At 41.4% G+C, this 27,171-nt stretch overlaps 2 protein-coding genes across 55 annotated transcripts in view; both read right to left on the reverse strand.

Annotated features, from left to right (window-relative positions):
- MADD (MAP kinase activating death domain) overlaps window positions 1–16,471 on the reverse strand; it is a 79,806-nt gene extending 63,335 nt beyond the window's left edge. For 48 of the 49 annotated variants that reach the window (XM_082223409.1, XM_082223408.1, XM_082223413.1 and 45 more), the window contains exon 1: window positions 16,329–16,471. The gene's annotated coding sequence lies outside the window, so the exon portion shown is untranslated. Of the gene's footprint in view, window positions 1–16,095; window positions 16,241–16,328 lie in introns of those variants that run through there. The other variant, XM_082223381.1, reaches the window with a different exon arrangement.
- A 373-nt stretch (window positions 16,472–16,844) lies between these two features.
- The window catches only part of NR1H3 (nuclear receptor subfamily 1 group H member 3), a 34,082-nt gene continuing 23,755 nt past the window's right edge, over window positions 16,845–27,171 (reverse strand). For 4 of the 6 annotated variants that reach the window (XM_082226066.1, XM_082226069.1, XM_082226068.1 and 1 more), the window contains exons 4-10: window positions 26,826–27,092; window positions 25,843–26,051; window positions 24,770–24,949; window positions 23,809–23,908; window positions 22,870–22,983; window positions 21,276–21,370; window positions 16,845–19,452 (exon numbers count right to left, since the gene is read on the reverse strand). In XM_082226066.1, the coding sequence (XP_082082192.1) occupies window positions 19,306–19,452; window positions 21,276–21,370; window positions 22,870–22,983; window positions 23,809–23,908; window positions 24,770–24,949; window positions 25,843–26,051; window positions 26,826–27,092 (1,112 nt within the window). In that variant the 3' untranslated portion in view covers window positions 16,845–19,305. The remainder of the gene's footprint in view (window positions 19,453–21,275; window positions 21,371–22,869; window positions 22,984–23,808; window positions 23,909–24,769; window positions 24,950–25,842; window positions 26,052–26,825; window positions 27,093–27,171) is intronic. The other 2 variants (XM_082226070.1, XM_082226071.1) reach the window with 2 other exon arrangements.

Here is a 27,171-nt window from a genome sequence, read left to right on the forward strand (position 1 = left end):
AAACTGTATTAACCATAATCAACCAAGACAAAGATTGTAAAATTATTGTTGAATAAGATAAAAAGAACATATAAAATTGATAACGCAACACAATTCTTAAAATGCACAATTCATAACAATTCACAAAGCCGTTTACTAATAGCAGTAGCAGCAATAATCCTTTTATCTGATCGGGTCTCTCCTTTCCTAAAGGCTGCCAAAAACAGTGTATCTTAACCATTCGCCTAAAGCTATAAAGAGATGAAGCCAGATGCACCTCAGTACAGAGGGAGTTCAACATGCAAAGAGCTACCAATGAAAAGATTGATCTTTGGGCTCCAACACCACATTCAACAGGGCATCATATGCTGATCTCAAAGCATGGACAGATTGATATGGAAGAAGGTGTTCTTGCAGATATTTGGGTGCCAGGAAGTTTAGAGCTTTTAATATCAGAGTGAGCATCTTGAATTTGGCCCTGAAACAATTTGCAACTGCTGCAGCTGTTTCAAGAAATGAATAATATGCTTGCTCCTTCCAGAATTCTTGCTATAGCATTTTGCGCTACCTGTGATTTTCAGGCCACCTTCACGGGCATATTATAATAGTCAAGCTTAGAGGTTACCAATGCATTATTCAGCATCTGGAGGGGGGGAAATGTTTTTTACAAGTGTGATAGGATATATTTTGACAAAATTTGACATCTTTTTGTTGCTATTGTACGTTATAAGTGCTTGTGCAGCCTCCATTTTAATTCCACTTCTTGCTAATACAGTAGTGAAAAAGAAATGCCTCAGCTGAAAAACAAAACAGGCTGAGATGTGGAAGCAAACTTATCTTGGGCACCTGAAATATTATAACTTTTCTACAAAAATAGAAAAGTAAATCTCTATTGTGATACCATCTACAAAACAACACTTTAGCAAGTGTGTGATTTTCAAATAATCACAGTCCACACAGCAATCATAATCATAGCTTATTAGTGCATAATCATACTGCACTTTATTAGTTGGAAGGAGGGAAGATTGTCTGCGTCTCAAGACCAAATGGAATCAGAAGAACCTTGGATCAGCTAGGTACTTTATATACTCTTTCCAAGCCCAAACGAGATGAAACATGGTTAAATTCTATTTTCATAAATCTTAGCTAAAACCACTTACCCTATAAAGCCTAGATAACACTTATAGTAGTACACAAATATGGGCTGATTAATCTGATTATCCATTTATATAAGCAAATCCTTTTTGGCTCAAGAAGGCTCTCATTTACTGCCAGTCCACTGCAGCAAGTTCCTGAGTCCCAGTTCTATCCACAGATACAGTGGTACCTCAGGTTACAGACGCTTCAGGTTACAGACTCTGCTAACCCAGAAATAGTACCTAGGGTTAAGAACTTTGCTTCAGGATGAGAACAGAAATTGTGCTCCGGCAGCGCAGCGGCAGCGGGAGGCGCCATTAGCTAAAGTGGTACCTCAGGTTAAGAACAGTTTCAGGTTAAGAACAGACCTCCAGAATGAATTAAGTTCTTAGCCCGAGGTACCACTGTATACTGCAGCACTGAGCACTGCAGATGTCAGAAACACGTTTTTCAGAAGGGAAAAAAATCATTTTTATTATTAAGTAACAAACACATAAAAGTGACCATTAAAAAACACAGAACAGAGAAAAGTACAAGTCATTACCCAGAACAGCATTTGGCATTCTACATTTATTTCTGGAGAGTGTTACTTCACTCAGGGAGAATATTTATCTTTTCACTTTCATCTCACACATTCTCATTTCAGTAGCTTCCACTGATACATAAAAAAGCAACTGCTTACTCTTCTGATTTTATATTATGTGCATTCAGTTACTTTCATAAACAACAGAAAACAATATATTCATTCATATGTCACATGTCATAATTCCATAGCCTCCATAATTTCAGACAAATAAATTAGGAATACTCTTGCATGCTTTATAACAACTTTTCTACACTAAAGAACATGATCTGATGGACAAACTAGATGTGAAATTAACAATGTCATTGCAGTTAACATATCTAGCCATTTAAATTTAAATAGACACTGGGGGACACCAATCAGGTTCACAACCCCAGTTCATGGGAGGAGACTAATCTTTCTCCATGCACCATAGTCACAATTCCAACAGTACTCCCCCTTGCAGTTCCTATTTAAAACTACATATGTTTATTGAAATCATGCAATTAATCTAATGTCTAGTTTTTCTTGAGTATCACTGCCTTCTGAAGCAGGAATATTAGTTTTTCCTTGCAAAAAAACAAGCAAAAATGTTTAATGGAACATTTAATTTCACAATGGATCTAGCTGTACTTACTATACAATGGCTTCAACTTGCACATTCCAAAACTTTCCTGATATGCACGTAAGTGAGGGTTGAAGAGAAAGCATTTTTTCTTAGACAAGCAAAAAAGAATATACTTGGCTCTGCTCAAATGACATAAAAGCAAAAAGGATGCTGTTTCATATGGCTCCTGTATGGTGCTCCTGACAGTTATTTATCTATCACATTTTGCACCAGTTGCAACTTCTACATCATCTTCAGGGGCAGCCCCACATACATCATTTTCCAGTAATCTAACAGAGAGGTTACCAGAGCACATACTACTATGGCCAAATTATCCCTGTCCAAGAAGGGCTATTGTTGGCAGTAAAAATACTTTTATTCACTTAGCAAGTAGTTTTATTTGAGTTAAGCCACAGATTCAGCTTGTTGAAATATGCTGCATATTATTCTTTAAGGACAAGAGTACTGGTATCAACATTTAAGCATTTTAATACGTATCACAATAGGTTGGCTAGAATATAATCTATAGGCACAATATCTAACAAGAAACCTGAGCATCTTTTAAGCTACCCAAGTGTCTGGCAAAAGCCTTAAGACTGCAAATGGTTAAAAACACCAAGCATTAAGATCTGCATTTTAAGTGCTGGATTCTTTTTGAAATAAGGGGAAAAGTTTTATTCTAGTTATGTAAATGATAACTAGTTCTCTTCCCACTCAGAATGGGAAAGGGGAACAGGGCTCATCAAAAATAAATAAAGCCTTCGGAAATTTCATGAGAGTGCAAGACAGTTAAGAAGGCCAGATATGAAAGGGCACAGATGCTACTACTTCATTTCTAGTGATGTTAAAAATATATTGCCTTTGCAAAAGCAGTGACATGATGACAGAAACACTCTCCCTCCAGCATGTACCGTATTCAATTCTATAATCCATATCATTGCCTCTTCCACAAGAGATGCTCAGCAGCAGTGCTCCCCCCCCAGGGGGTACTCAAGGGTACGCAGTACAGGCAGCTCTTATTGTTGTTGTTAAAAAGTGTGACACTTACTGTAACAACTTTAAGGTGAGTACTGGCACCTATTTTTATAGGGGGGAAATCACTGCTCAGTAGTGTGCAGGGCAAAATAGGCAGTTGTGTTCCTCAACAACACTCTCACGTAGACAGAGTCAATAAGCAATAATTGAATGATAATTCATTTTCTATACTGCTTAATATATTTAAAATATCTCTAAGAAGTGTACAAAAAACTGAAGCAACAACAGACAACTTTTTTAAAAATTATAAAAACAGAAAGTTACATATAAAATGTTACATTAATACAGTTATTAATATATACAAATCATATCAATTCATTTTCCTTCTGACACAACCTCCCTCTCAGCCTCTGTTTGGACGCAGTGTCCAAACAAACTCCCACCTCATACACAAAAGTCTCACAATGAAGAGAGTTCCTGGAAACAGTAGGTATCACCCTTGTCTCTCACTTTTTATGGGCAGGCCCAAGGTGGATGGTACTTCCTCAAGATGCCCACAGCAGTGTCCCATTCAGCTGGGAAGCAAATACCTAAATCAATTATAAGTGTCACACACTGAGGAAAGCTAGCATTCTTGCTTCACTGCTGTACATAGTATGGTTATAATCGATGTAGTAATTGTTTAGTCTAATATTACCACACATAGTACAAGGTTTCAGCTTTCTGATAAAGTTTTTTTGCCTTTCAGAGCAAAGTACGATGACTGTGTTTTCATCAGCAAGTGCCCTGGCCATACAACCTTCAATTCCATGCATACAGAGACTCGATAACAGGAGCCTCAGGTAATCTGATTCAGATCAGTCTCCATAGCAACTCAGTCTCTTGTCCCTAGATCACAGCCCATTGGAACTATTTATAGAGCAATTGCAATCTCCCCGCCCCCCACACACCATGCACACACAAATCTCTCAGCACCACCCACATTACAAACAAGATTCACTTGGGCACAATAGCTGCCTTCAGCTAGCAATTAAACATCACGTTCACAGTATCAGGAGGTGCATATGACAGTGTGACATTTTCACCATGCACTTCAACCTGCAACTCACAAGAGCTTCCCCCCTCTCCCTGTGGAGGATAGAAATCAGATTAATTATCTCTTATTGTGAACTAGGCTACTTTTACTGAGCTCAACTGGGGGGGGGGATCTCTATGCATCACAGAACTAGTAGAATAGAATGAAGAGAAAAAAATTGCCAAGAAAATCTGGCTCATGAATGAAGTAAGCCTGAATGCCTGTCCTGAGTAAATACATATTTTTCCTCAAAAAACCTAGAAGCAGGAGGAAGAATGTGAGAGGCAGGGGAAGATTGGAGGTCTGGAGACTGTAGGCCAGTGAGCAAAGGGGTCAGACAATTGCCACATCTATAGTCCAGAACAAGGGTAGCCAAGATACAGTAATGCCCTTGGCTCCTTTAGCCCAAGTCATTGGGCTACAATTCTCATTAACCCAGTCAGCATGGTCAATGGTCAGAGATGATGGAAGTTTTAAATCAACATCTGGAAGACACCACATTGGGTTATCCTTGTTCTAGAGTCCTAGCAGAGTGGCTATTCTTTTAACAATTGCATAAAGATGAAGCTGTGTCAATTTTGGCTTCTACTGTTACTGCAGCATTGTGACCTGATAGGCCTTAAAGGACCAACAAGGGCTAAGAAGCAGAAGAGGATGGATGCTGACTGAACGAGCCAGCTACTTCCTTGGCCGCAGGCTTCTAATATAGAATACATAGAGCAAAACAATCTTGCCAAATACTGAAAGACAGTCAGTAAAGAATCTGACCTTCAAATTCTTTGAGCTGACTGCACCAAAAACAACAGCCATGCAGCCAAAGGAGAACAACTGAAATTTTCCGTAATCAAAAATGGCTTTTCTTTATGCATCAGTGCCAAGAAGCACAGTTCACATCTTCTTAAACGAACAGCTATATAATCCAAAATTCAATCATGGGGTAATCTCATGTTCAAATATTATGTTAACTTGACACTTACTACTTGGATGAGAATTTTGTTCATTCCTCATTTTAAAGTGAACTGACTCAATTCCCACTTCCTGGACATACACAGACCAGAACACAATTATCCTTTGGATTTCACACTTCTCCAAAATTTATGATCCAGTTCTTAACTCAAAGAAATGCACTAAGTGTTTTGGAAGATGGTCTTTGGGACCATATCAGACATCACATCACAACTAGTCACTTTGGACTCCACTCTGGACCTTTTATTGATCCCTCTGAAACAAAGGAGGCAGGTAGTACATAAAGACTTAGTAATACTGCTACTCATGATGGCCATATGTATTGTCAAAAAGGTCCATTGAATCTCATTATGTGGTTGACATTCAAGACAGACTCGAGTATTGCTTCATTTGGTTGTAACTAGTTAGTGTTGCAACTAGCTAGTGTTAAAACTAGCTGATATTTAAGCATCCAAGAAATGCTCTTTTTCACCATTTTATGTTACCTGAAATACAAGATAAAACTCACAAGCCAATATTATTCTCTAGGATTGACTGTAGGAGCATAAAGTATATTTAAATTTCCTTCCCCCAATGTGCTCTGATAGTTACAATAAAGGTATCAACTTTTCTGGTTTCTCACAGCTATGAATGACCAGATTAAAAAGTCATTCTGCCTCCTGTGCAGCCACATGAGTTTGTGTGTAAACAGCAGGCAGCTTAGCTGTCAGCCGAGATCTAAATTCAGGTAGGTAGCCTTGTTGGTCTGACGCAGTTGAAATAAATAAAAAAAATTGTCCAGTAGCACCTTAGAGACCAATTAAGTTTGTTCTGGGTATAAGCTTTCATGTGCCTGCCAAGATTCAGCCAAGATCTAAGTTTTATCTGATAACAGTGCAGGCAGATTAGAACTGATCCAGAATTGAAAGCTTAAGCACTTGCCAGCAGAATTATTCCCTGTTAAAGCATTACAAATTTTGCCACACAACCAATAAATAAAAAGCAGTCAACAGCATAGTAGAATGCCAATTTAGTGGCTGTTTGACTCTTGTTTATTCTTTCTTCCAGGATGGAAATCCTCATGGATAAAGCTGCAAAAATCATTTATGCTGTATGGGAAGCTAGTAAGTTTTCCTAAATTAATTCCACACTTAATAAAATAACCTTGTAAGAAACAGAATTAACAGGATCTCCAACAAATGTCAAACTATATAAAATTACTCAACTGGGCAGTAAAATATTCATTTGCTTCTTTTACCCACTTTTGCCTCATTTTCTCCAGTAGTATTTCCTTTAAATATTATCTAAGAGTAAAGAATACTCCACAAATACTTGTTCTCCAACAGTTAAAGCTCTAATGATAAATAAGCAAAAAGAATGTTAGGATGCATATACAGCACCACATAAACCAGATTAGCTACCCTCAATTAATTTAACATGATGCTCATAGCATCATTGCAATTAGACAGAAGATGAATGATGGAATGATGGCTCAGCAAGAGGTTTTTTTAATATAATGGTTATGGAACCCTGAGAAGCTGCATGGTGCTCCAGCCTCACATTCCTAAAGGGAGGTGCAGACCCCCAACATATGCAGTCAGGGTTCATCTAGACAGGCCAACTTATTAGCTGTGATTCCTGCATTGCGCGGGGGTTGGACTCGATGAGCCCTCTATGATTCTGGCTGTCTGGTTAAGCACAGAAAATAGTAGAAGGGCAGGGGAAAACAACACAGTTGGGGAGTGGGGTTGTTGTTCAAGCTCCCCACCCCCCAGTCACAGCAAGGTCAAATAAATAATATTTATTGCGTTGGTCCACAGACCATAGCAGAATAAAACAAGACACCAAGACTTCCATAAAAGTACAGGAGTCATCATTGTAATGGTGATGGTCTCTACTTCATCGGAGGTTTTTAAACAGAGAGTTTGGATGGTCATCTGTCAAGGATTCTTTAGCTGTGATTCCTGAATTGCAGGAATCTCTGGGCTAGATTACCCTTGTGGGTCCTTTCCAAATCTACAGTTCTATGATTCTATGATTGTTCCATGTCAACCACACATGCTATGATTCTATTATTGCTCCATGCAGTGAACTGCAATAATTTGTTTGGGCTTTGCCGCAGGAATCTTAAGTGAAACGCTGGCCATTATCACAGACAGAATACTAAGTGAAAGATCAGGATACTAATATTGCACATTTCACTGAGTCATCCTACTAAATACACATGGCTAATTTCATGGCTATGTTCTACCTTCACTATCAAAGGCTCTGAGTACCAACTGCTGGGAATCACAAATGTGAAGGTTTTGTTTTTTAAGTGGGAAGAGTATTGTTGTAATTTAAGTCTTCCTTGAGGGCTTCCCATAGGTACCTGTATGACCCCATGATAACAGGATGATGCACTAGTATGCACACTTAAACAAAATATAAGCGTATATAGGCTCCAAAATTTCTATGCAATATGACAATGGAAAATTTGTTTGAAATCATATCAAATTTGTTACCTATTTTTGCTCACTTGTCCACTCCTTATTTTTCCTTATTCTATTGAACATTTTAGATTGTCCTCATAAACTCATACAGTACAGATTAAAGTTCCTGCATTTCAAGTACATTCAGGTTCTCTCCATTTGTTACATTTCTATTCAAAACCATCTGAATATTTCATTAGCATGCGATTTGCTGCCAACATTAAAGAATTATGAAAGATGTTAAGGAGTATGAAGGCAACATATTTTCCTCTAATTTCCTTGCTATCTATTACTTTGTTTCCATAAATGCTGAAAAATATGCAATTAAGATTCTTTAGGAACATGTTCAAGGTTAAGTTGTCATAACACATTGCCAGTATTTCTTCTCACAGAGTGGATATGTCTGCACAGAATTTTATGCAAGAGAACGAAAATGATTCATCTACTGTGTGCTATAGAAATTGTTAGTTATATAACTGCATGCAGCATGTGCACATAATATATAGTCTGATATTTTATTATGTGTTTATCGTGTATCTAATAATGAAGAGGTAACAGCTCTAGATACCCTAAAATGACTGTGTCTAAAAAATTTGGTAATGGACCCAATCAGAAAGGAGGTGAATCTTGACATAAACTTAAGTGGTGCCCAGGATCTGATGCTAGATGTTAAGTTAAATCAATTTGGAACAGTTTCCATACACCTATCAAATTCAACATACCATATTTTTCGCTCTATAGGACGCACTTTTCCCCCTCCAAAAATGAAGGGGAAATGTGTGTGCATCCTATGGAGCGAATGCAGGCTTTTGCTGAAGCCTGGAGAGCGAGAGGGGTTGGTGCGCACTGACCCCTCTCGCTCTCCAGGCTTCAGGAAGCTATCCGCCAGCCTTAAGAGCGCGGCGGGAGTGCCCAAGGCTTGCGGATAGCAGCCTCCAAACCCGACCTGGTTTGGAGGCTGGCGGTGGGGGAAAGCAGCGCTTCCCCCCACTGCCAGCCCCACAAGCTCGGGGGACAGCGGGGAGGCAGAGCGCGCCTTCCCACTGTTCCCCGACTTGGTTTGGAGGCTGGCGGTGGGGGAAAGCAGCGCTTCTCCCCATTGCCAGCCCCACAAGCTGGGGGGACAGCAGGGAGGCGGAGCACGCCTTCCCATTGCTCCCTGACCTGCTCTTTGGGCTGGCGGTGGGGGAAAGCAGCTCTCGCTCCCCCCCCCCGCCAGCCCCAAAGCACAGGTCGAAAGGAACCCAAAGCCTCTGGAGCCCAGCGGGAACTCCCGCTGGGCTCCGGAGGCTTCAGGTGAACGCACCTTGAACGCACCTTGTTTTAGAGGGGGAGAACAAGCAAAAAAAAAATTTCCCTGTTCTCCCCCTCCTATGGTCCGGTGCGTCCTATGGTCCGGTGCATCCAATAGAGCGAAAAATACGGTATGTGAAAGTAAACATCTGCCAAGAAAGTTCAGCAGTCACATTTGACTTCAAAAGAGGAAATTTCTACTTAAATGATGAGATTGGTAGAACCAAATAATCATAGAATTGTAGAGTTGGAAGAGACCCTTAGGAACATCTGGTCCACCCCCCCCCTGCAATGCAGGAATATGCCGCTGTCCTATGCAGGAAACAAACCTGCAACCCTGGTATTATCAGCACCACACTCTAACCAACTGAGCTAAGGCCTATATAGTTATATGTCTAATACAGGTATAACAAGGGGGGAAAGGAATTGTTTATGCATAAAGTTTTATCCTGCTTTTTCATGTCTCTCTAAATATCCAAAGCATATTGCATAAAATATATAAGCACACTCAAAATAATAATTTATTATATTATTATTATTATTATTATCATCATCATCATCATCATCATCATATTTCTTTATAGCCTACCTTTTCCCCCAACAAGGACTTAAGCTAAAATAGAATAAATAGCAATCACTAAAAACAAAAACAAAAACATTTAGAGTGTGTATGTGTGTGTGTGAGAGAGAGTGTGAGTGAGATATATATATATATATATTAAAACATACAGATCATTACAAAGGTATTACAGTACCAGACCTTTCCTTAAAAACAATCAGTTCCCAAAAGCCTGTTGGAAGAAGAAATTATTCACCTGCCAGAAAAAGGCCAACAAAGAGGAACCAGTCTAATTTCTCTAGGAAGGGACTTTCAAAGTCTGGAAGCAGACGCTGAGAAGGCCCATCCAAAAGAAAAATCACACTATAAATTGTTTCAAAATCTCATTTGTCATGAGGATGCAAGCTATTTCATAAAACCCTGAAAAAATAGAAGGGTCTTAATATTTTCCCCTAAATGTTAAGCTGAAAGGAGAGTTCAAAAATAAGATACCATGACTGAAAGGGGCCAGCTCTATTCCCTTACAGATTCCATCCAATGATTCAGTGAAAACTAAAGTAGGATGTGGCCTGTCCATAGATGGCAGAATAAAAAAGACTAGTATCTTCAACATGGCCTATTAGAATAACAGTGACCAGCACAATTAGTTAATACTGGTACTATGTGCTCTCTCTACTACTGTTTCCCTTATCCTTGAAAGGAATTGAGCTGCTGCATTCTACACAAGCTGAAGCTCTGGAGACTTTTCAACAGCAGCTTTATACACAATTCACCGCAAAAATAAATTACAAATGCATTAATCATGTGAGCCCTAGGCTGCTTCCATGTTGAGCAGCTACCATGAAACAGCTATACTTTGCTCACTCACTTTATGTACGACACCTACATTACACAGTAAACAAAATATCCTCCTCCCATGCTTTCCCTGTTCAGCTTCTGCTACCCACCCCTCAGAAATGTATTATGTTTTAAAAGTTGCACAATTTTCTGAGGTGTAGCTGACCCATGACACAGCAATTCCAGCATCATTGGCTGATAATGGCCTGCATATAATGTGTTCTAGCCGTTTTCTTCTTTATAGTGTGTCTCCTCTGTAGGAATTCTCACTATCTCGTCAACCCTTCTCTTCCAAATAGCATTACCTTTACAGTTGTACCTTGGTTTTCGAACAGAATGTGTTCCGGAAGTCCATTCGACTTTTGGAACGTTCGGAAACCAAGGCGTGGAAGCCGTGCCGGACGTTCGGCTACCAAGGCAAAGTTCGCAAACCGGAACACCTACTTCTGGGTTTGCAGCTTTCGAGTTCCAAGTTGTTTGTGAACTAAGCTGTTCGAAAACCAAGGGACGACTGTATTGCAGTGAGGTGGGTAGAATTGATCTGGAGAGCAGGGAAGGAGTATTTAACCCTTTCCCACAGATACTATCACATCACTGAAAATTATCCCCCCCCCCCACACACACACACATTTGGAACTAGAGACAAGGGAACTGATCACTTGGCTATGTAATTTGTATCCCAGAAGTATGAATGCAGCTTAAGGCAAAACAACAAAAACTGGGTGTAGAGATATCATTTGTGTTTGAAACATAGCAGCCAGTGTTGTGAGATGGCACTGTGGAGCTGCCCTGACTCCAGAATCACTGTACTTTACCTGGAAGGGGCTGGGCAGCAATGAGTTCAGGGCTATGCAGATGCCCCTGTAAGAGTGCCAAATTGGCTTCACCAGTACAGATTTTGTAATGCAGACTTTGTAGTTATCTGCCAATTTGTTGGCCTGCATTTATGTAAGCACTGAAGTTGCATAGAAATAATTTATAAACTACATCTGATCTTAGTCAAAAGGCCAAGAAGCAATCTTCATTTTTTTCATTTGGCAAGTATGTATGTGAATTCTTTAGTTTAAGCATATGCCTACTTGCACAGAAAATACTGTACAGTGGAATCTCGGGTTTCGTACCGTCCTCCTTACAAACGCTTTGGGTAACGAGCTCCTCTAACCCGGAAGTAGATGCTCCTGGTAGCAAACTTTGCCCCGGGATGCGAACGGAAGTCGTGCATCAGTAGCAGGAGGCCCCATTAGCAAAAGCGCACCTCAGGTTAAGAACGACTGCGGGTTAAGAACGGACCTCCGGACTGAATTAAGTTCATAAACGGAGGTACCACTGTAATTGTTTTTTGCCTTCTCCTGCTGGGTCTGATGTTACATATGATTTAGTGTTTTGCTTTTTTCATTATTTTCATTATTTTAATTTTTTTTTTGTCGTAAGTTATAATAATAATATATTATTTATACCCCGCCCAAATTTTAATAAAAACTCAGCAAACAAGAAGAAATTTTATAAAAGCAGCTGAATACCAAAAATATTTAATAAAAGTATGATGGGGAGGGGGGGACTGTTTTCTTTATGTACAAATATACATAACATAGCATTTTTCTTCAAAGTACTGGGAATCAAACTTGTAACCAAAGGGGAAATGGGAAATACTATGTAAAACAGATAAAACATCACTTTTTAATTACATCTCTGAGAAGACAAATCAATCATAATACATTAGTTATTTTCTCAGTTTTGCCTTGCTATTCTGACATTTCCCCACTGAAGAAGAAAAAAATGCCTATAGTAGGAACTTAACATATGTGAGAAAGTTTATTTAATTAGAAACCCACAAAGACACAACCAGGAACTGTTGACATGAGTCAAAACCATACCATTTTGAATATATGCAAATGTTCCAAATAAATATTACTAAAGTACAAAACAGTTTGGAAATGTCCAAGCACACCCCATACTTGGGATTCATGGCAGCCATGTGTACGCCAAGCTTGTTTATCCTTGTACTGTTTATGCTTGCCTGTCTCTCCATCCCATGGCTCTACAGAAATCACATTTTAGATACTGTGACAGACATTTTCTACCTGATTTGCAAGGTAGGTTTGTGCATTCCTCTATGTGATTTATCTAAGCTTTGTGCAATTCCTCATGACATTAATATAACATATGTACATAGACTATAACCTATAAAACATACATATGATGAAAACAACTGTCAGCTGGACTAGGGAAATAAACTAATGCCAACAAAACTGGAGTGGGCGGGGAGATGGGTTTCCTGATACAGAATGGTAGTTGCTGTACCAATGCAGATCTGTTATTATTAGGCTGCAGAGAAACTAACATGTGGATGGCCAGATACTAAAGTGGGCCAAGTGCTCTGATGCAACAACACAGTGCATATTTGTACAATAGTATAGACAATCCATGAAAAGCCACTCCTAAGCTACTTATTACCTTATCTTAATAAATTCTACCAATGAATTCCTTTATTAGAATGAAGTCACATGCACACACCATTAACAAATTATTATACATTAAATGCCTGTTAGTAGTTCCAGGTAGTAACGGAAGCATTGGTACAACTTCTCTACTAACGAAGGTAACAAAGGTGATTTAGAATATGCCAACCACTCTACAAAGTATTAAGAACATAAGTATTAACACCTGACTACGCTGGAAAATCATCATATCATATCTGACTCTGGTTTATATATTTTATCATAAATAAATATCACTTGATGTTTTTCAATGATTGGTATTATTTTATAATGAATTTTAAGTGGCATAACGTTGGCTCTATCAAAATAAATTATTCATTTTGAATTATCATAATATGTATTACACTGCTTATTGTAATGAGGTATTGATAGGTAGTTTTACGGTTGCATTGCAAGCCACATTTTTGGGATTCATTTATGTGGGAAACTGGCATACAAACTGAACTAATAAGAATGGTGTTAGTGCTGGGCTCCAGTGCTAGTCATTAATTCTTGCAGGTAGAATTCAGGTTTTTATTTTGTCCTTCTATTTTGTCAGGTTCTATTTTGTCCTACCTTAAATTACTCTCAGTCCAGTGCTCTAGCAAGGGCATCTATAGGAACTTTCTCAGCAACTCTCCTACAGACATAGAACTTCTCTTCAAGACTCACAAAAGCCTAAGGATCCTAGATTATTTTCACATAGCACACTAAAAGGTGTACTTGAGGTTTTCAAGTATTATTTCTTCCACAGGAGACAAAGAACAACCATTTAAGCTTCTTGTATGAAAGTCAAATACAAATCACTTTAGGCAGTAATCCATGTTGGTTTTTAATGTTTGTTTGTAATTGGTTTGAAAGGATAAAATGAGAATTCCCCAGATGCCTAGATGGGGTAAATACTCTCTTGGTGAAAGAGCTCCAGCAGATATTGAAAATGACAAAACATGCAGCAAAGCAAAGCAGTAAACTCCACTGAATTCAATAAAGCTTGCTTCCCAGTAGACATGTTGAGGATTGTGCTGTTAGAATGTTTTTGACACATGAACGAAGTCTCAGAATATTTTTACATACTACAAGGCCTCTTGGTGAACTATTTTACATACACAATAAACACTTAATACAAATTTTAGAAATTGAACATTTTAACCAGTGTTGTATTTTGCATGTGTTACAATTACAAAAACTACCAAGGCTCACATGTGAAAATGTCCTTAAGCCAGTAGGGGGTAGAGTTTTGTCTGCTCTGGCCTGTCTTTCACAAATGCTGTCTGTCATTCACTTTATGTCAAGTAGACAGATGGAACAGAAATCTAAATAAATATGCTTTAAAGATCTCAGCAACATTAGCAAGCAAATCCTTGGCAGAATTTCCTATCAACATTCCCATCATGTTTAATATACAGCCTAAAAGTATTTGTTTTCAAGAACACACAAACATTTTATCATACAAAAGGAGACACTTGATGGGGGTGCATTATTCTGGTCAGAATTATTGAGAGGCTCCATCAGATATGGATAACTAAAGACAATAACTATTCACTGTACATCAGAAACACATAAATAACATGCTGTGTAAGGGGGAAAATGCCAACTAGATGGTTCTGATGAGTTCCTTGCTTCTGCAAAGAAACCATGAAGAATGGACAGTTTCTGCCACCTCCAAGGCATCACCTAGTGATGATCAGATCCTAACAGATAAATGGTATTCTTAAATTAATTTTGATCCTATTTTATATTATTTTGATTGATCTACAGTATGTTACTTTTATTGTGTATTTCTTTTGTAATATGTGTTAATGTTGTTCACCACTTTGGGGTGCTTTGGGCCCAAAAGCATTGCAGAAATGATCACCAGGAAAATGAAATCTATCTGAGGAGCTCATGTGTACAGAATAGATGCTACTCTTTTAGTTGAACTTACAATGTGTCACCACACAACCCTTCATTCTTTAAAGCACACATTCTCCTCTTTCAGATTGTTTCAACACTGGGTGGCCAGCTTCTTCAAAAACCACAGTCCCTTAGTAGATGCTGTAATTTTCCAGCTGGCCAAACTCGACCCCCAAAAATGCAAGTCAGAAGCAAGCAAGATCGATCTCCCAACACATTATTTTGCAAGGCACAGACAGCAAAGACAGACTCTTCATTTCCGTGTGGAATGTAAGCCGACCCCCGGGGCCTTGGGGACGACATACGACCCCTCCGCGGGTGTTGTTGGGCCGAAGAATAGTTGGTCACAGCAACGAGAGCCGCAAACTGCATTCTATCTCTTCCCTCGATCTCTCTCTCTCTCGTGACCTTGGACAAGCATCCACCCGGAGCGAGTCCAGGAGAGCAGCTGCAACGGTATCGCATCCCCGAAGGACAGGAGAGATGAATCCACAGAGCAAGGACGGGGCATCTTTGCGTTGCAAGCTCAGCCCAGAGGAGGGATGAGAGGGGGGCGTAAGCCACACAAATCACACCAACATCAGGCACTCACCCTCCTAAACCCATCTATAGGCACATAACACACACATACTGTGTTTTCGTGTGTGGCGGGTTTTTGTGTGTATGTGTATACACCCCCACACACTGTACACACATACAGTGGTACCTTGGGTTAAGTACTTAATTCGTTTTGGAGGTCTGTTCTTAACCTGAAACTGTTCTTAGCCTGAAGCACCACTTTAGCTAATGGGGCCTCCTGCTGCCGCCGGAGCACGATTTCTGTTCTCATCCTGAAGCAAAGTTCTTAACCCGAGGTAATATTTCTGGGTTAGCGGAGTCTGTAACCAGAAGCGTTTGTAACCTGAAGCGTATGTAACCCGAGGTACACAGACATACACTGCTCCAGTACCTGCCCTCCTAAACCCATTTATACGCACATAAACATACACACGCACAGTACCTGCTGCATCCCGCTAATGCCCTAAGCTTTATCCCTTTATCCCTCCCTGCCCCCCCCGGCAGCTCCCCTCCCCCCTCCCCATGCGGCTGCGCCTCACCCAGCGCCTGCTAATACTTTCCCCCCACACACACACACATACACCACCTTCTCTGCGTCAGCCGTCGGCACCCCCCGCCCGAACGCTTTTCAGTTCCGAGCCCCCCCCCCAGTCGTGCCTGCTGCCCTCCAACACCCGCGCACTCCTCCGTCCTCCCCTCCCGGCCCACGCGAGCTCCGCGCGCCCACCTGCTCTCCACCGAGCAGCCCCTCAGCCCAGGCGCCACTGGCTGCGTATCCCGCCGCCTCAGCCGGCAGGTCCGGTTCTCTTCGCCGCCACCCCGACGCAAGCGAGCGCGCCTCCTCTGCCTTCCCCACAAACCCTCGCCGCCTCTCAGCCCCGCATATGTCACAGACAGGAGGCCGGGCGGCGCCCCATTATCCGCTTCCCAGCCGTTAGCGCGAGGCCTGCTCGCCTTTACCTGTCAGACGAGGCCGCCGCCGCCGCCTCCTCCTCGCGCACCGCTCAGCTCAGCCCCAGCCTTAAAGCCGCCTGGCTCCAGTTCCGCATCAACAGCCCGGGGAGGAGCGAACCAACAAGCCGGAGGAAGGCGGGGAGCGGGAGGTGGGAGAGCCAAACCATTCAGCCGCTCGCAGGGGGAGGGCGGGGCGGAACGCAACCAGGGAAAGCGGCGCGAGAACCGAAAGCGGCGGGAAGAGGCGCTGCGGAGTCGCTCGCTGCTGAGGGCCTTGAGAGCGCCGTGGCCCCCGGCCGGGCCCTGCAGGAGGGGGTCGAAAAGCGGGCCGGAGCCGCGTTAAGCGACAAACTCCCCCCCCCCACGCCACTATGTGGGACAAGGGCTGTTGAAAGAGGCGTTATAATGAGCACAAGCAGGGCAACCAAAGAACCATTTCAATCCAAAGGAGATGCCACATGTTCTCCTCCCCACAAAAAGCAAAAACTCGCTACCCAAAGATGCGCACATTTAACAACGGTCGTTTACTAACAGTGAACATTATGTATTAGTTTTAATTTTTTGCATAAACATTAGCATTTTGCAAACAGCCAAAAATACAGAATTAAACTTAAAGGATATTGCAACAGCAAAGTTATATATAAAAAAACAGATTTTACAAATTGTTACAAGTGCTTTATAGAGTGAGTGAAGGCCAATGGAAAGAGACCAACCTCAAGTGCAAAACAGACACAAGGCCGACACCATAGGTATGGCACTTGCTACAGTCAACAATCACATTGGTTCATGGGCCCAGGCTCTTAGGATGGTTGCAGGGCAAGCAATTTAAATCCCAACAAAGGAAGCACATACTACTGCAGTGCCAGGGAATCACAGATTTAATTCCCGGCATCAATTTGTTTCTTCTAGCGAACAGAAGGATGGGTGTTTTTCTTCAAGTAAGTTAATCCTCTATGCAAACTTAGGTATGCTTAAGCATATTGATTGGGTGTGCCTAACTCTGCATAGGACCAGGCTGAAAATATTCAACTATTTATAAAGGGTATCAACCTTAAAGGAAAGTCCTTAGATAAAAACTTGACACGTTTAAAGACGAGAAGGAAGGATTATAAACATACACCTCAAAATAGATTCAGGCCCCTTTCTTTTCTCAGCGTAAACTTGGATCACACATGCAAACTTATTTTTCTTCCTGAAGATAGGGCAGCAGAGGAAAAGATTGTTTTGTAAGACAAATTTGGAGTGAAGAATCAGGTTGGAGGGGAGAAAGTTCTTAACTCTTTAAATACCTGCCATTTTTTGCTGCAACAGTTCTCTTGTTGCTTTTCTTTCCACATGGGGTCCAGAGACATAATTTACCCTTATAAACATTATGTCTGGAACTTTATAGAGGAAATGGCTGGTAGGGAGGGGAGTTGCAGCTGAAAATCAGTGGGAAGGATAAGGGTTAAGCACCACCAATTCTGTTCCAAATTGCCTGTTTCAAAGTGTCTCTTCTCTTACTAAAATAGACATCAGTACCCACATTACACAGATACCCAAGTAATGTTTGATACTATTACAACATACATACACACCCACTGTAAGCTCATACAGATAGCTCAAAATACAAGGAAATGGAACATCCTTGATCCCTGGAGTCCAGGCATAGAGACACCTTCCCATGCAGATCTTTCCTGTCCACATGACTGAAGGAGTAGTACAAGACATGACAGAACATACAGCTGGCATCCCGAGCTAACCACACAAATCTCTTGGATTTGTGTCCTTGGAATGTTCCTCTGATCCACCTGGCACAATATGCATTCCCCACAAGCCAAAAAATAATGAACTAGACATGTTCATATAGACACAACCTTCTACGAAATCATTTGTCATGTTTTCATGTTTATGAAACCCAAAAGGAATACAGGTGCAACAAATGGTATCTACACAGAAACAGTATGGCAAGGAACAGCACTGATCTCCACTATGCCAAGACCATGTCTGACTGTGGGCAAGAGGGTTGATAGCTAAAAAGCAAGCATGCTGCTCAGTGCAGATTCTACAGGTAAGATGTGTCCCATGTTGAAGCTATGCTAATCTGCAAGTTCACAAACTTTATAAGGGCCCCTTCACAGATTGCTCATTGAGACTGCAGTCCTATGTGTAATCAACTGAATGCAAGCCACACTGAACTAAGCAGGACTTACGGTACTTTTTAGTACATATCTGTATACAGGATGGGGTTGCACAAATGCATGTTGTGTGTACATGTGATGTACACCTTCACATTAGAAGCAGCTGCATAGCAGGGATTGGTTATTGGGCATGGCTCCCTGTGCATTTTTGATATACACATGAATGGCCCTAAAATACCAGTGGTGGTATTGGGGGGGCACATAGGAGTTGGGAAAAGAAATATCACTGAGTTTTCTATGATACAGCTACCCTTCCAACCTTCAGAGCCCCTTTGAAAAAGTCAACAAAATTGCATTATGGTTACAGGATTCGGGGGGGGGGGGGAATCTGTCAAGAACCAAAAACTACTCGAGACTGCCAGAAACCTCTATGAATGAGAAAATGTATTTAGAATATTCAGTCCAGACAACTCCCAGTAAACTAAACAAACTGGATACATAATGGGGGCAATGCCTCTGAAACCCTGAGGGGTGTGGGTGTGTATATGACAGGTCCTTGAAATTAAACACAGGATAAGTGCCTGAAGAAGGAGAGCCACTGGAGAAATTATTAGGGTGGGTTCGTCATCTCTACTACATTGAGGTGTTTCAGTTATTCCATTTCTGGAAGGCATTAAAATCAAAGACTCAAGCATTAACTGGTCCATCTCAATTGCCTTCTGCATTGTTTCAGAACAAAGAAACCACAAGACCATAGCCCTCTGCACTGAGCTCCAGTGTTTTGGAGAGGGGAGGACAGCTTCTGGTTAGCAACAGTCAAGGATGGGGTTGCTTCAGCTAGCTGGTGCACGGGGATAGTGTGGTCATTCATTGACATCCCAAATCTCTGAAAGAAGGGGTGGCAGCTTCTTGTCCTGCAGCCGAAGAGCAAACACCTGTTCAGAATGGACGCTACTTAGAGTCCGAAGACTGACCAGTTTCATTAACATCCGTGGGAACATTAGATGATCCTGCAAGGTCATATGCAAAAGGACAATGATATCAGTCAGAGCCAAAATCTGCTTCAGTCTCAGCTTCTCATCAGCAAAGCAGGACTACTAATGACTTGCTCCCATGGTAATAATATTTCAAGGCATTTTAGATATCAGCGTAATTAATAATGTTAAATCTAAGCCTATGCCAATCAGTTCAATCGTAAAATGACTCGGCAACCTCATAGATTGCAATGCACTGTGCCAAAGAACCCCAAGCTCCTTGCTCAGAACAAATTATGCAAATCATGGACATTTGCATGAACTTCTTTGCACTCTTTGCATAATGAATTTAAATCTTAGTATTTGGGTTTGGTTTTTTTTGGGGGGGAGGGGGAAATGGTACCATCAAGAACTGGGGAGTTAAATGACAAAGCAAAAATCAAAGGACTACAGGGCAGAAAGCTGAGAATATAAAACTAGGAGCAATTATATTGTGTACTAGGAGGCTTGGACAAGAAACAGTATTATGTTCTGTGCGCTAAAAATCCGGTTCAAGACTTGTGTTAGCTTCCAGACCTTCAAGCAGCACATTTCAATCAATTCTCTCTCCCCATCCCCCAGCAACTACAGTTCAGAATCAGAACTGTATTATCTCCCAAAACAAGAATGTCTAACTTGTGAGCCTTCCAGATGTTGTTGAATATCCATGAGCCCATGTCAGCATGGTCAATAGCCAGGAATAAAGGGAGTTGTAGTCCAGCAACATCTGGAAGGCCACTCCACCCCTGGCCTAAAAGACAGTTAGACAGCTCCACATAGGGAAGGTTCCCCAAGATCTTGAGGAGCTGTTGAAAGTGCTAGCAAACGTAACTTACTATAGGTAGTTCCATATAAACAGGAGGCAGATAGAGGTTGTACAAGGCTGCATAATGTATATAGGATTGCCCATTTCTAAGGGAGTCTAAGCTGTCACAGAATGTGCAGTAGCTGCATCTCCTAATCTACAGTTCCTTTAGGCCACCTTCATTTTCTGCACATATAAGGATTAACTTGTTATAGAAAGCAGAAGCATATGGTGGCTGAAAAGGCAGAGGGCCTTCTCGGCAGTGGAGCCTGCCCTGTGGAGCGCCCTCCCATCAGATGTCAAAGAAATAAATAACTATCTGACTTTTAGAAGACATCTGAAGGCAGCCCTGTTTAGGGAAGTTTTCAATGTTTGATGTTTTATTGTGTTTTTAGTGTTCTGTTGAGAGTCGCCCAGAGTGGCTGGGGAAACCCAACCAGATGGGCGGGATATAAATATTATTGATGATGATGATTACTGTGACAATGGAGCTGAAAGCATCTCCACTAAATATTTGCTTTCTCTCCTCAAGCTCTTAAAGAAAGGAGCACTCTTTGAGTAAGCCCCTATTAGATCTGTAATGTTTGCCCCTTCTCTGTTTTTTTTTTAAAAAATAAATATTAGATAGCAGGAAATGAACCAAAGTTCAACAGCAGCACTACGTACAGAAAGCCACAGGTGCAACACTTGGCATCTCCAGATAAAAGGATTTCAGCTAAAAGGGCTGGGAAAGATGTTTGCCTGTGAGCTTGCAGAGCAGCTGCCAGTCTGAGTAGGTTTATTATTATTATTATTATTATTATTATTATTATTATTATTATTATTACTGAATTAGACAAGCCAATGGTCTGATTCAGGATAATATAGATTCCTACGCAAACAGAATCATTTGGACATGCAGTCCAAAAGACCAATCAATACAACTTAAAAAACCCCGATAACTTTAATCTCAGTAGTATTCTGCACACATATTTTTGGCAATACAAAATGATTCAGAGCTCAGCCAGACACTTACGTTTGGTCTGTGGATGCAAATGTAAGAATGAAGGGCTTCTACATAGGTATGCTGCAACCTTTCCACCAGGGTCTGGTCTTGAACATTTGGCCGGTCTGCCAATAAGCAAGACAAAAGGTTCATAGGTAGCTGAATGCAGACTAGTCAGAGTGAGGCTAAAATCCAAATACTCAAATCCACCAAGCCCCTTCCCAAAGTCTGGCTCCACAACTGTCCATGCGCCCTACAGCTTAGACATGAACAGATTCCTGTCACGTGAACCATTCTCTCACACCTGCTGGGTTTTATTCATGTTCATTAAGAACAAGTATTTAACTCCCACCAGTGTCAATGGAAGAAGCAAATGTTGTGAGCTAGGTTGCCTCTACCTTATAAGGTTATTGTTGTTGTAGCAGCAAGTTTTATTTCATCGCAACAAAACTAAAATATCAATAGAAAATAAAACCCAAGAGCTGAAAAGATTGAGATAATATATATGAAGGACTTTGAACATTCTGAAGTTCAGTGAAACATGGAGAGGGGGGCTCTGACCCTCCAGATGTTTTTGGATCATAACTCTCATCAGTTTTGACTATTGGCCATGGGGCTATGGGGTTGAAGGGAAATGTAGTTTGGCACCATCTGCAGGACCAAAGGTTGCCTAACCCTGCTTTAAATTCTATTTATCAATGAGGAGAACTGCTGAGCTTTGGCTAGATTTTTTTAAATTATTATTATTACTTTCAGCAATACTTTTCTCTGTATCAAAGCATCCAGAAAACAACATTAATAATAATTTTTTTTATAAAAAAAAGCATCCAGAAAACAAAACAGGAGAAATATTTTCACTGTGACATCCTCACCCAACTCATATATTTCCATACACTTTCACACAACTGGGGCTTAGGTGTTTATGTCTTCGGGGGGGGGGCACAGAATCAATGGGCCAAATTCTGCTGTAACTCCAAAAAGTGAACCAAAGCTAAGCCACTTCATATATCCATGTCAAGACGACTTACTTCCCTGCCCCCACCACGATATAGGACAAGAGTCACCAGCATAGTTCCCTCCAAATGCTGTTGGACCACAACTCCCATCAGCCCCAGCCGGAGATCAGCAGCTATGGGAGTTATAATTCAACAACATCTGGAGGCTACTGCACTGGATACTGAAGAAATAGGAATACCTCCAAGCCATAAAGTGATTACTATGTCTTCCACATTCCCTATTTTTCATCAGAGGCTTTATGAGCATCTTTTACTTCTCAACCCTCTTTTAGGAACAGATTTATAGTCCCCATGAGAACAATTATATTAAGTGGGTTGTTTTTCTATCATATTGTCACAGTGGACTCTTTCGTGAGTTACTTCTGCTCTCGGAGACTCAGGAGGTTGACAAGTTATATATGTTAAGACCTCCACCTGGTTCTCGGTATGTTTCAAAGACCGATGATCCAGAACATTAATTCACAGCACAAATTATCCTTCAGCATCATCATTAGAATCTTATTCTATGCTTTATCTATGTGTGTTTCTTCATAAGAAAATGGTATTAAGCTCCCACATACAAACTCTTATTTTTTTGATTCAGCAACATGAGCTCCCAGGCTTTTTACCTGCAGAAAAAATGCTGATAGCAATTAAAAGTGCATATTCAGCATCATTGAGTTGCAGTTCATTCATTCCCTTTGAAAATCCAAAGATGGGGTTGATGAACTCAAACTGAAGGCCTGGGAGGAAAAGACAGCAAGCAGGAAGTTAAAAGTCAACATTGCTTTAATGTAATGCAAAAATTTTAAAAAAATAATAATGAAGGCATTTTGAATCTTAATGGTGCTCTATTCTTTCCCATGTTTTTGTTCAGTAGTTGCTACCTTATATTCATGGCACTGTGACACTAGTTCCAATTAGAGTAACTGTAAAAGCTAGCCAGCCCTGCTTAATTTTAACGAGTTTTAGTAGAGTCATGGAATCGTAGAGTTGGAAGGGACCCAAGAGTCATGTAGTCTGACCCGCAAGTGGTTCTCCATCCCATTTGAAACCATACCAGACCCTGCTTCGCTTTGCAAATGTGCTAACGGTTTTATTGCTGTACCACTTGGAGTCCTAACTTTTGTATTTTAATGTTTGTATGTTTTAAAGTACAGTTGTAATTTTTTTATTGATTTTCTTGTTTTATCTTCTTGTAAATTGCTTTGAGGTTTTTAACAATCAAGTGGTACGTAAATGTTATTAAATAAATAAATAAATAAAATAGCGAAACAGAGCCCTTTAAGCCTAAAAAAAAAATAATACATATTTTCAAGTACAAGAGAAATCAAACCCCACTGGAATCACTTGGGAATTCCAAAAGCAGGATAGAATGAACCATGGTGGAAATTTCCATATTAAAAGGGGCAGCTGAGAGTAAAAATGCCAAGTTAGAGCACTTAGGGACTAACTTCTTTTGGAGCAGAGTCTGGGCTTTGTTTTTTTTCAGCATTAAAAAAAAAGCTGCCCACAGTGAAGAAGAAGAAAAAAGATCTCCTTGATACTCTAAACTGTGTTTAGCTCACCAGCTTTGGCAAAGTCATCCCGATTATAACTCAAGTCCTTCAAAAAAGTGATGCATTCTGTTTCTGGATTGTAACGCCGAGATGTCTCCAACAGCATCACCTTAAATGTAGAAAACAGAAGTCATTAAACGTCCGGCAATAAACTAGCAGGACACATCCCTGCACCAATAGCCCTCAGTAAGATAGTAGACAGTGGCATGGATCCTATTAAGTGCTCACAGAAGGGAATTTTCAGACCTGCTTCTTTTCTTACTATGTCAAGGTTTGTGGCCTGCAAGGGAAAAGGCAGGCAAAAGTCAGGTCCAGTTAAGTAGGTCAAATTACAACAAGGCAGGTCAGGTTACAGTAAATTGGGTCCGGTTAAGTAGGTCAGGTCAAAGTCAGCCAGCTCAAGACAAATCAATTTACTACTAATTTGGTCATGGTAGGTTCCAGTAAACAGCAACGAGGACCCTGGACAGCTCCAAATGAGCTGATGTAGAAGAGCATTGTCTCAGCAAAGAACCAGGTGTCACACGAAGACTTTAAAATGCTCCTGAGCATTTTAAAAATCTTTATTATCTAAATTACAATTTGGTGAGCAATTCCTACATTTGATTAATCAAATTTACTCACTATTTAATGCCATTGTTACAGGAAATGGGTATGACACCAAACCCATCCGCCTCAATAGGAACACCTGCCAAAGTGGTCCCCTGTAGCTGCCTCTTCTTGCAGTGGCAATCGAGGTGCCTGCCATTCAATTGGGGGCAGATACCAGTAGGCTAGGCATGGGTGGGGTGGGGGCCGTAGGGCACAACAAGGGTTTGTTGGGCGGTACGGGAGCCTGTTGGGCGGCACGTTGGCTGGGCACATTCTGCCCTGTCCTGACAAGCTTTCACCAGCCAGGTGTCACCGTTGTTTATGACTGCAGTGACAGCTGCCATTCCTTCTGATGAGAGCAGTAGGGTGTAGGTCTTACCTCTATTGTAGAAGTCTTCAGAAGAGCAATCTGATCTTCCCTGGTGAGCTCCAGGAAACCTGGCAACTGCTTTGCAAAGTCCACAATCTCCTGTACAGAAATGATTGCCAGCTCCGTAAAATGAGCAAAACGCTGCTGTCGTGCTTCGCGGTGAAGAGGATCTGAAATCTGAGGCCACGGCTGAAGTTTTCATGGGAAAGCCATGGGGAGAAAAGGAAGAAAGAGTCTGATAAAGGTTGGAAGGGAAAAGCAGAAAGTCTCCTGAAATGAATGAGAAATATCCTATTTCTTCTACATCATCTCATATCTCTTATATAGACCCAATCCAAACAGCCCCACTATTCTTTCCTGTTCAGCAGTCTGTGGCTAGTTATTCTAGAACCCCAAAAGCCACATGATCCATGGTCAGCACCTTAAGTCCACAATTCCATTGGGCATCAGCATTCTGACCCCATTTGCTCTAAGGTAAAAACAAACTCCTCCCAGGGTCTACAAGCTTGGGACATGCAGGACCCTTTGAGATCCATGAGAATCAAAGAATCGTAGAGTTGGAAGGGATCCAAGGGTCCCTTGGAAGAGATCCAAGGGTCCCTTGGAAGGGATCCAAGGATCTAGTCCAACCCTCTGCAATTCAGGAATCAATGAGAAGTACAGTCGTACCTCAGAGGTCAAACAGAATCCATTCTGGAAGTCCGTTCGACTTCCAAAATGGTTGACTTCCAAAGCGCGGCTTCTGATTGGCTGCAGGAAGTTCCTGCAGCCAATTGGAAGCCACGGAAGCCCTGTCAGACGTTCGGCTTCCAAAAGAACATTCGAAAACTGGAACACTCACTTCTGGTTTTTGATCATTTGGGAGCCAGAACGTTCAACTCCCAAGGTGTTTGGGAGCCGAGGTACGACTATATCAGAAAATGACACCATCCCTGTTGAGTATGGGATATCCCCCCACCCCACCCCTACATACAATTTGATGAACGTGCCAACTTAAGTTATTCAAAGGGGAGCTTTACTGAAGGTAGGCAAGGTCTGTTTTCTCCCTCCAGTTCAGAGCCCCACCTAAACTGTGCTTTTACCGTCACTTTGAGTCTGTCTGTGAAGGAGCGCCGATTACACTGCTGTTGAGCTGCCACAAGCTTTTCTATCATGTCAAGCTGCTCCGGTGTCATTTTAGGAGGGGTATTTGGGGGGGATAATGAGCTCTGGCGCACAACTACCATCCGAGATTGATCGTCCTCCTGCTTCTTCAACTTCTTCAGCTGGATTTGTTCTTCAGAGAGAACACCTAAAAGTGCAGCACAGAAAGGGAGAAGTGAGGGGACAGCTGGTTACACAAAGTACACAATCACTAAATTAGTGAAAGCTTTGCTACAGGATGGAAGCAAAGTGTCTCAACATTTATTATTTCCTAGGTGGCAACTCCACATTTGGGGTTGGCATCCACCTCATCAGCTTGCCCTATACTGACAAACTGACAAACGCACCTTTTATTTATATGGCTCCTATACAAGCAGCCTATTCACATTTCATGCACCAACAAAAGATTACACAGGGCAAAATCAGGTCTCCTGAGATTTTCTGCTCTCTCCTCCCCCCCTTTAAATACAGCTTTCTAGATCTCATGGCTGTGAAAGATTCCCACCCCCCATTGTGTATGTACAGCTGCCTAAAGGCATTTAAAGGCTACACTTAATGTGCCCTTCATATATCTATCCCTCTTCATATTTCCTTGCAATTACCTGCTCATCCCCTCACCCTGCTTGAGATTGCCCATCTTTTAACTTGCCCAATGGACCTAATTTAGTCCCATTTGTTTTAATTGGTCTCTGAATAAAACTTGGATGAATACCACCCTCTGAACTCAATGAAAATTGGAATATTACATTTTCAACTTAAGCAAATATTATTATACAATTTCACACTTTTTCTGAGCATACGCCAGATTCTATTAACATATAGTCACTGATTTTTTTTATGCGTAAGATGGACTATTGCAATAAGGAGCACCTTATTGCTCCTACCCATTCTCTGGCCTCACATCCCTGCTCTTGTCACCTACATTGCTCTCGCATGCCTGCCTCGTGGCATTTGCGCAACCGGCACTCCTGACACTTTCGCCGCATGTACATGTCCATCTCACACCTGCCGCCATTCTTGCAAACATACTGGGCACCCTTGATGACACTGCGTCGGAAAAAGCCCTTGCAGCCCTCGCAGCTGAGGACATTGTAGTGGAAGCCTGAGGCCTTGTCACCACACACTCTGCACACCTCGTTGCCGAGCATCTTGGGGGCTGGCCCCTTCTTCCGTTTCAGAGGGGGTGTTTCTGTAAACACAGATAAGGATGGAAGGGGTAGGGAAAGAGAGGCTGTAAGATTTCATCCAGAAAACAAAGGAAGACCATG

The sequence above is a fragment of the Podarcis vaucheri genome, assembly GCF_965113315.1.
Source record: "Podarcis vaucheri genome assembly, chromosome: 1".
NCBI classification, from domain to species: Eukaryota; Metazoa; Chordata; class Lepidosauria; order Squamata; family Lacertidae; genus Podarcis; species Podarcis vaucheri.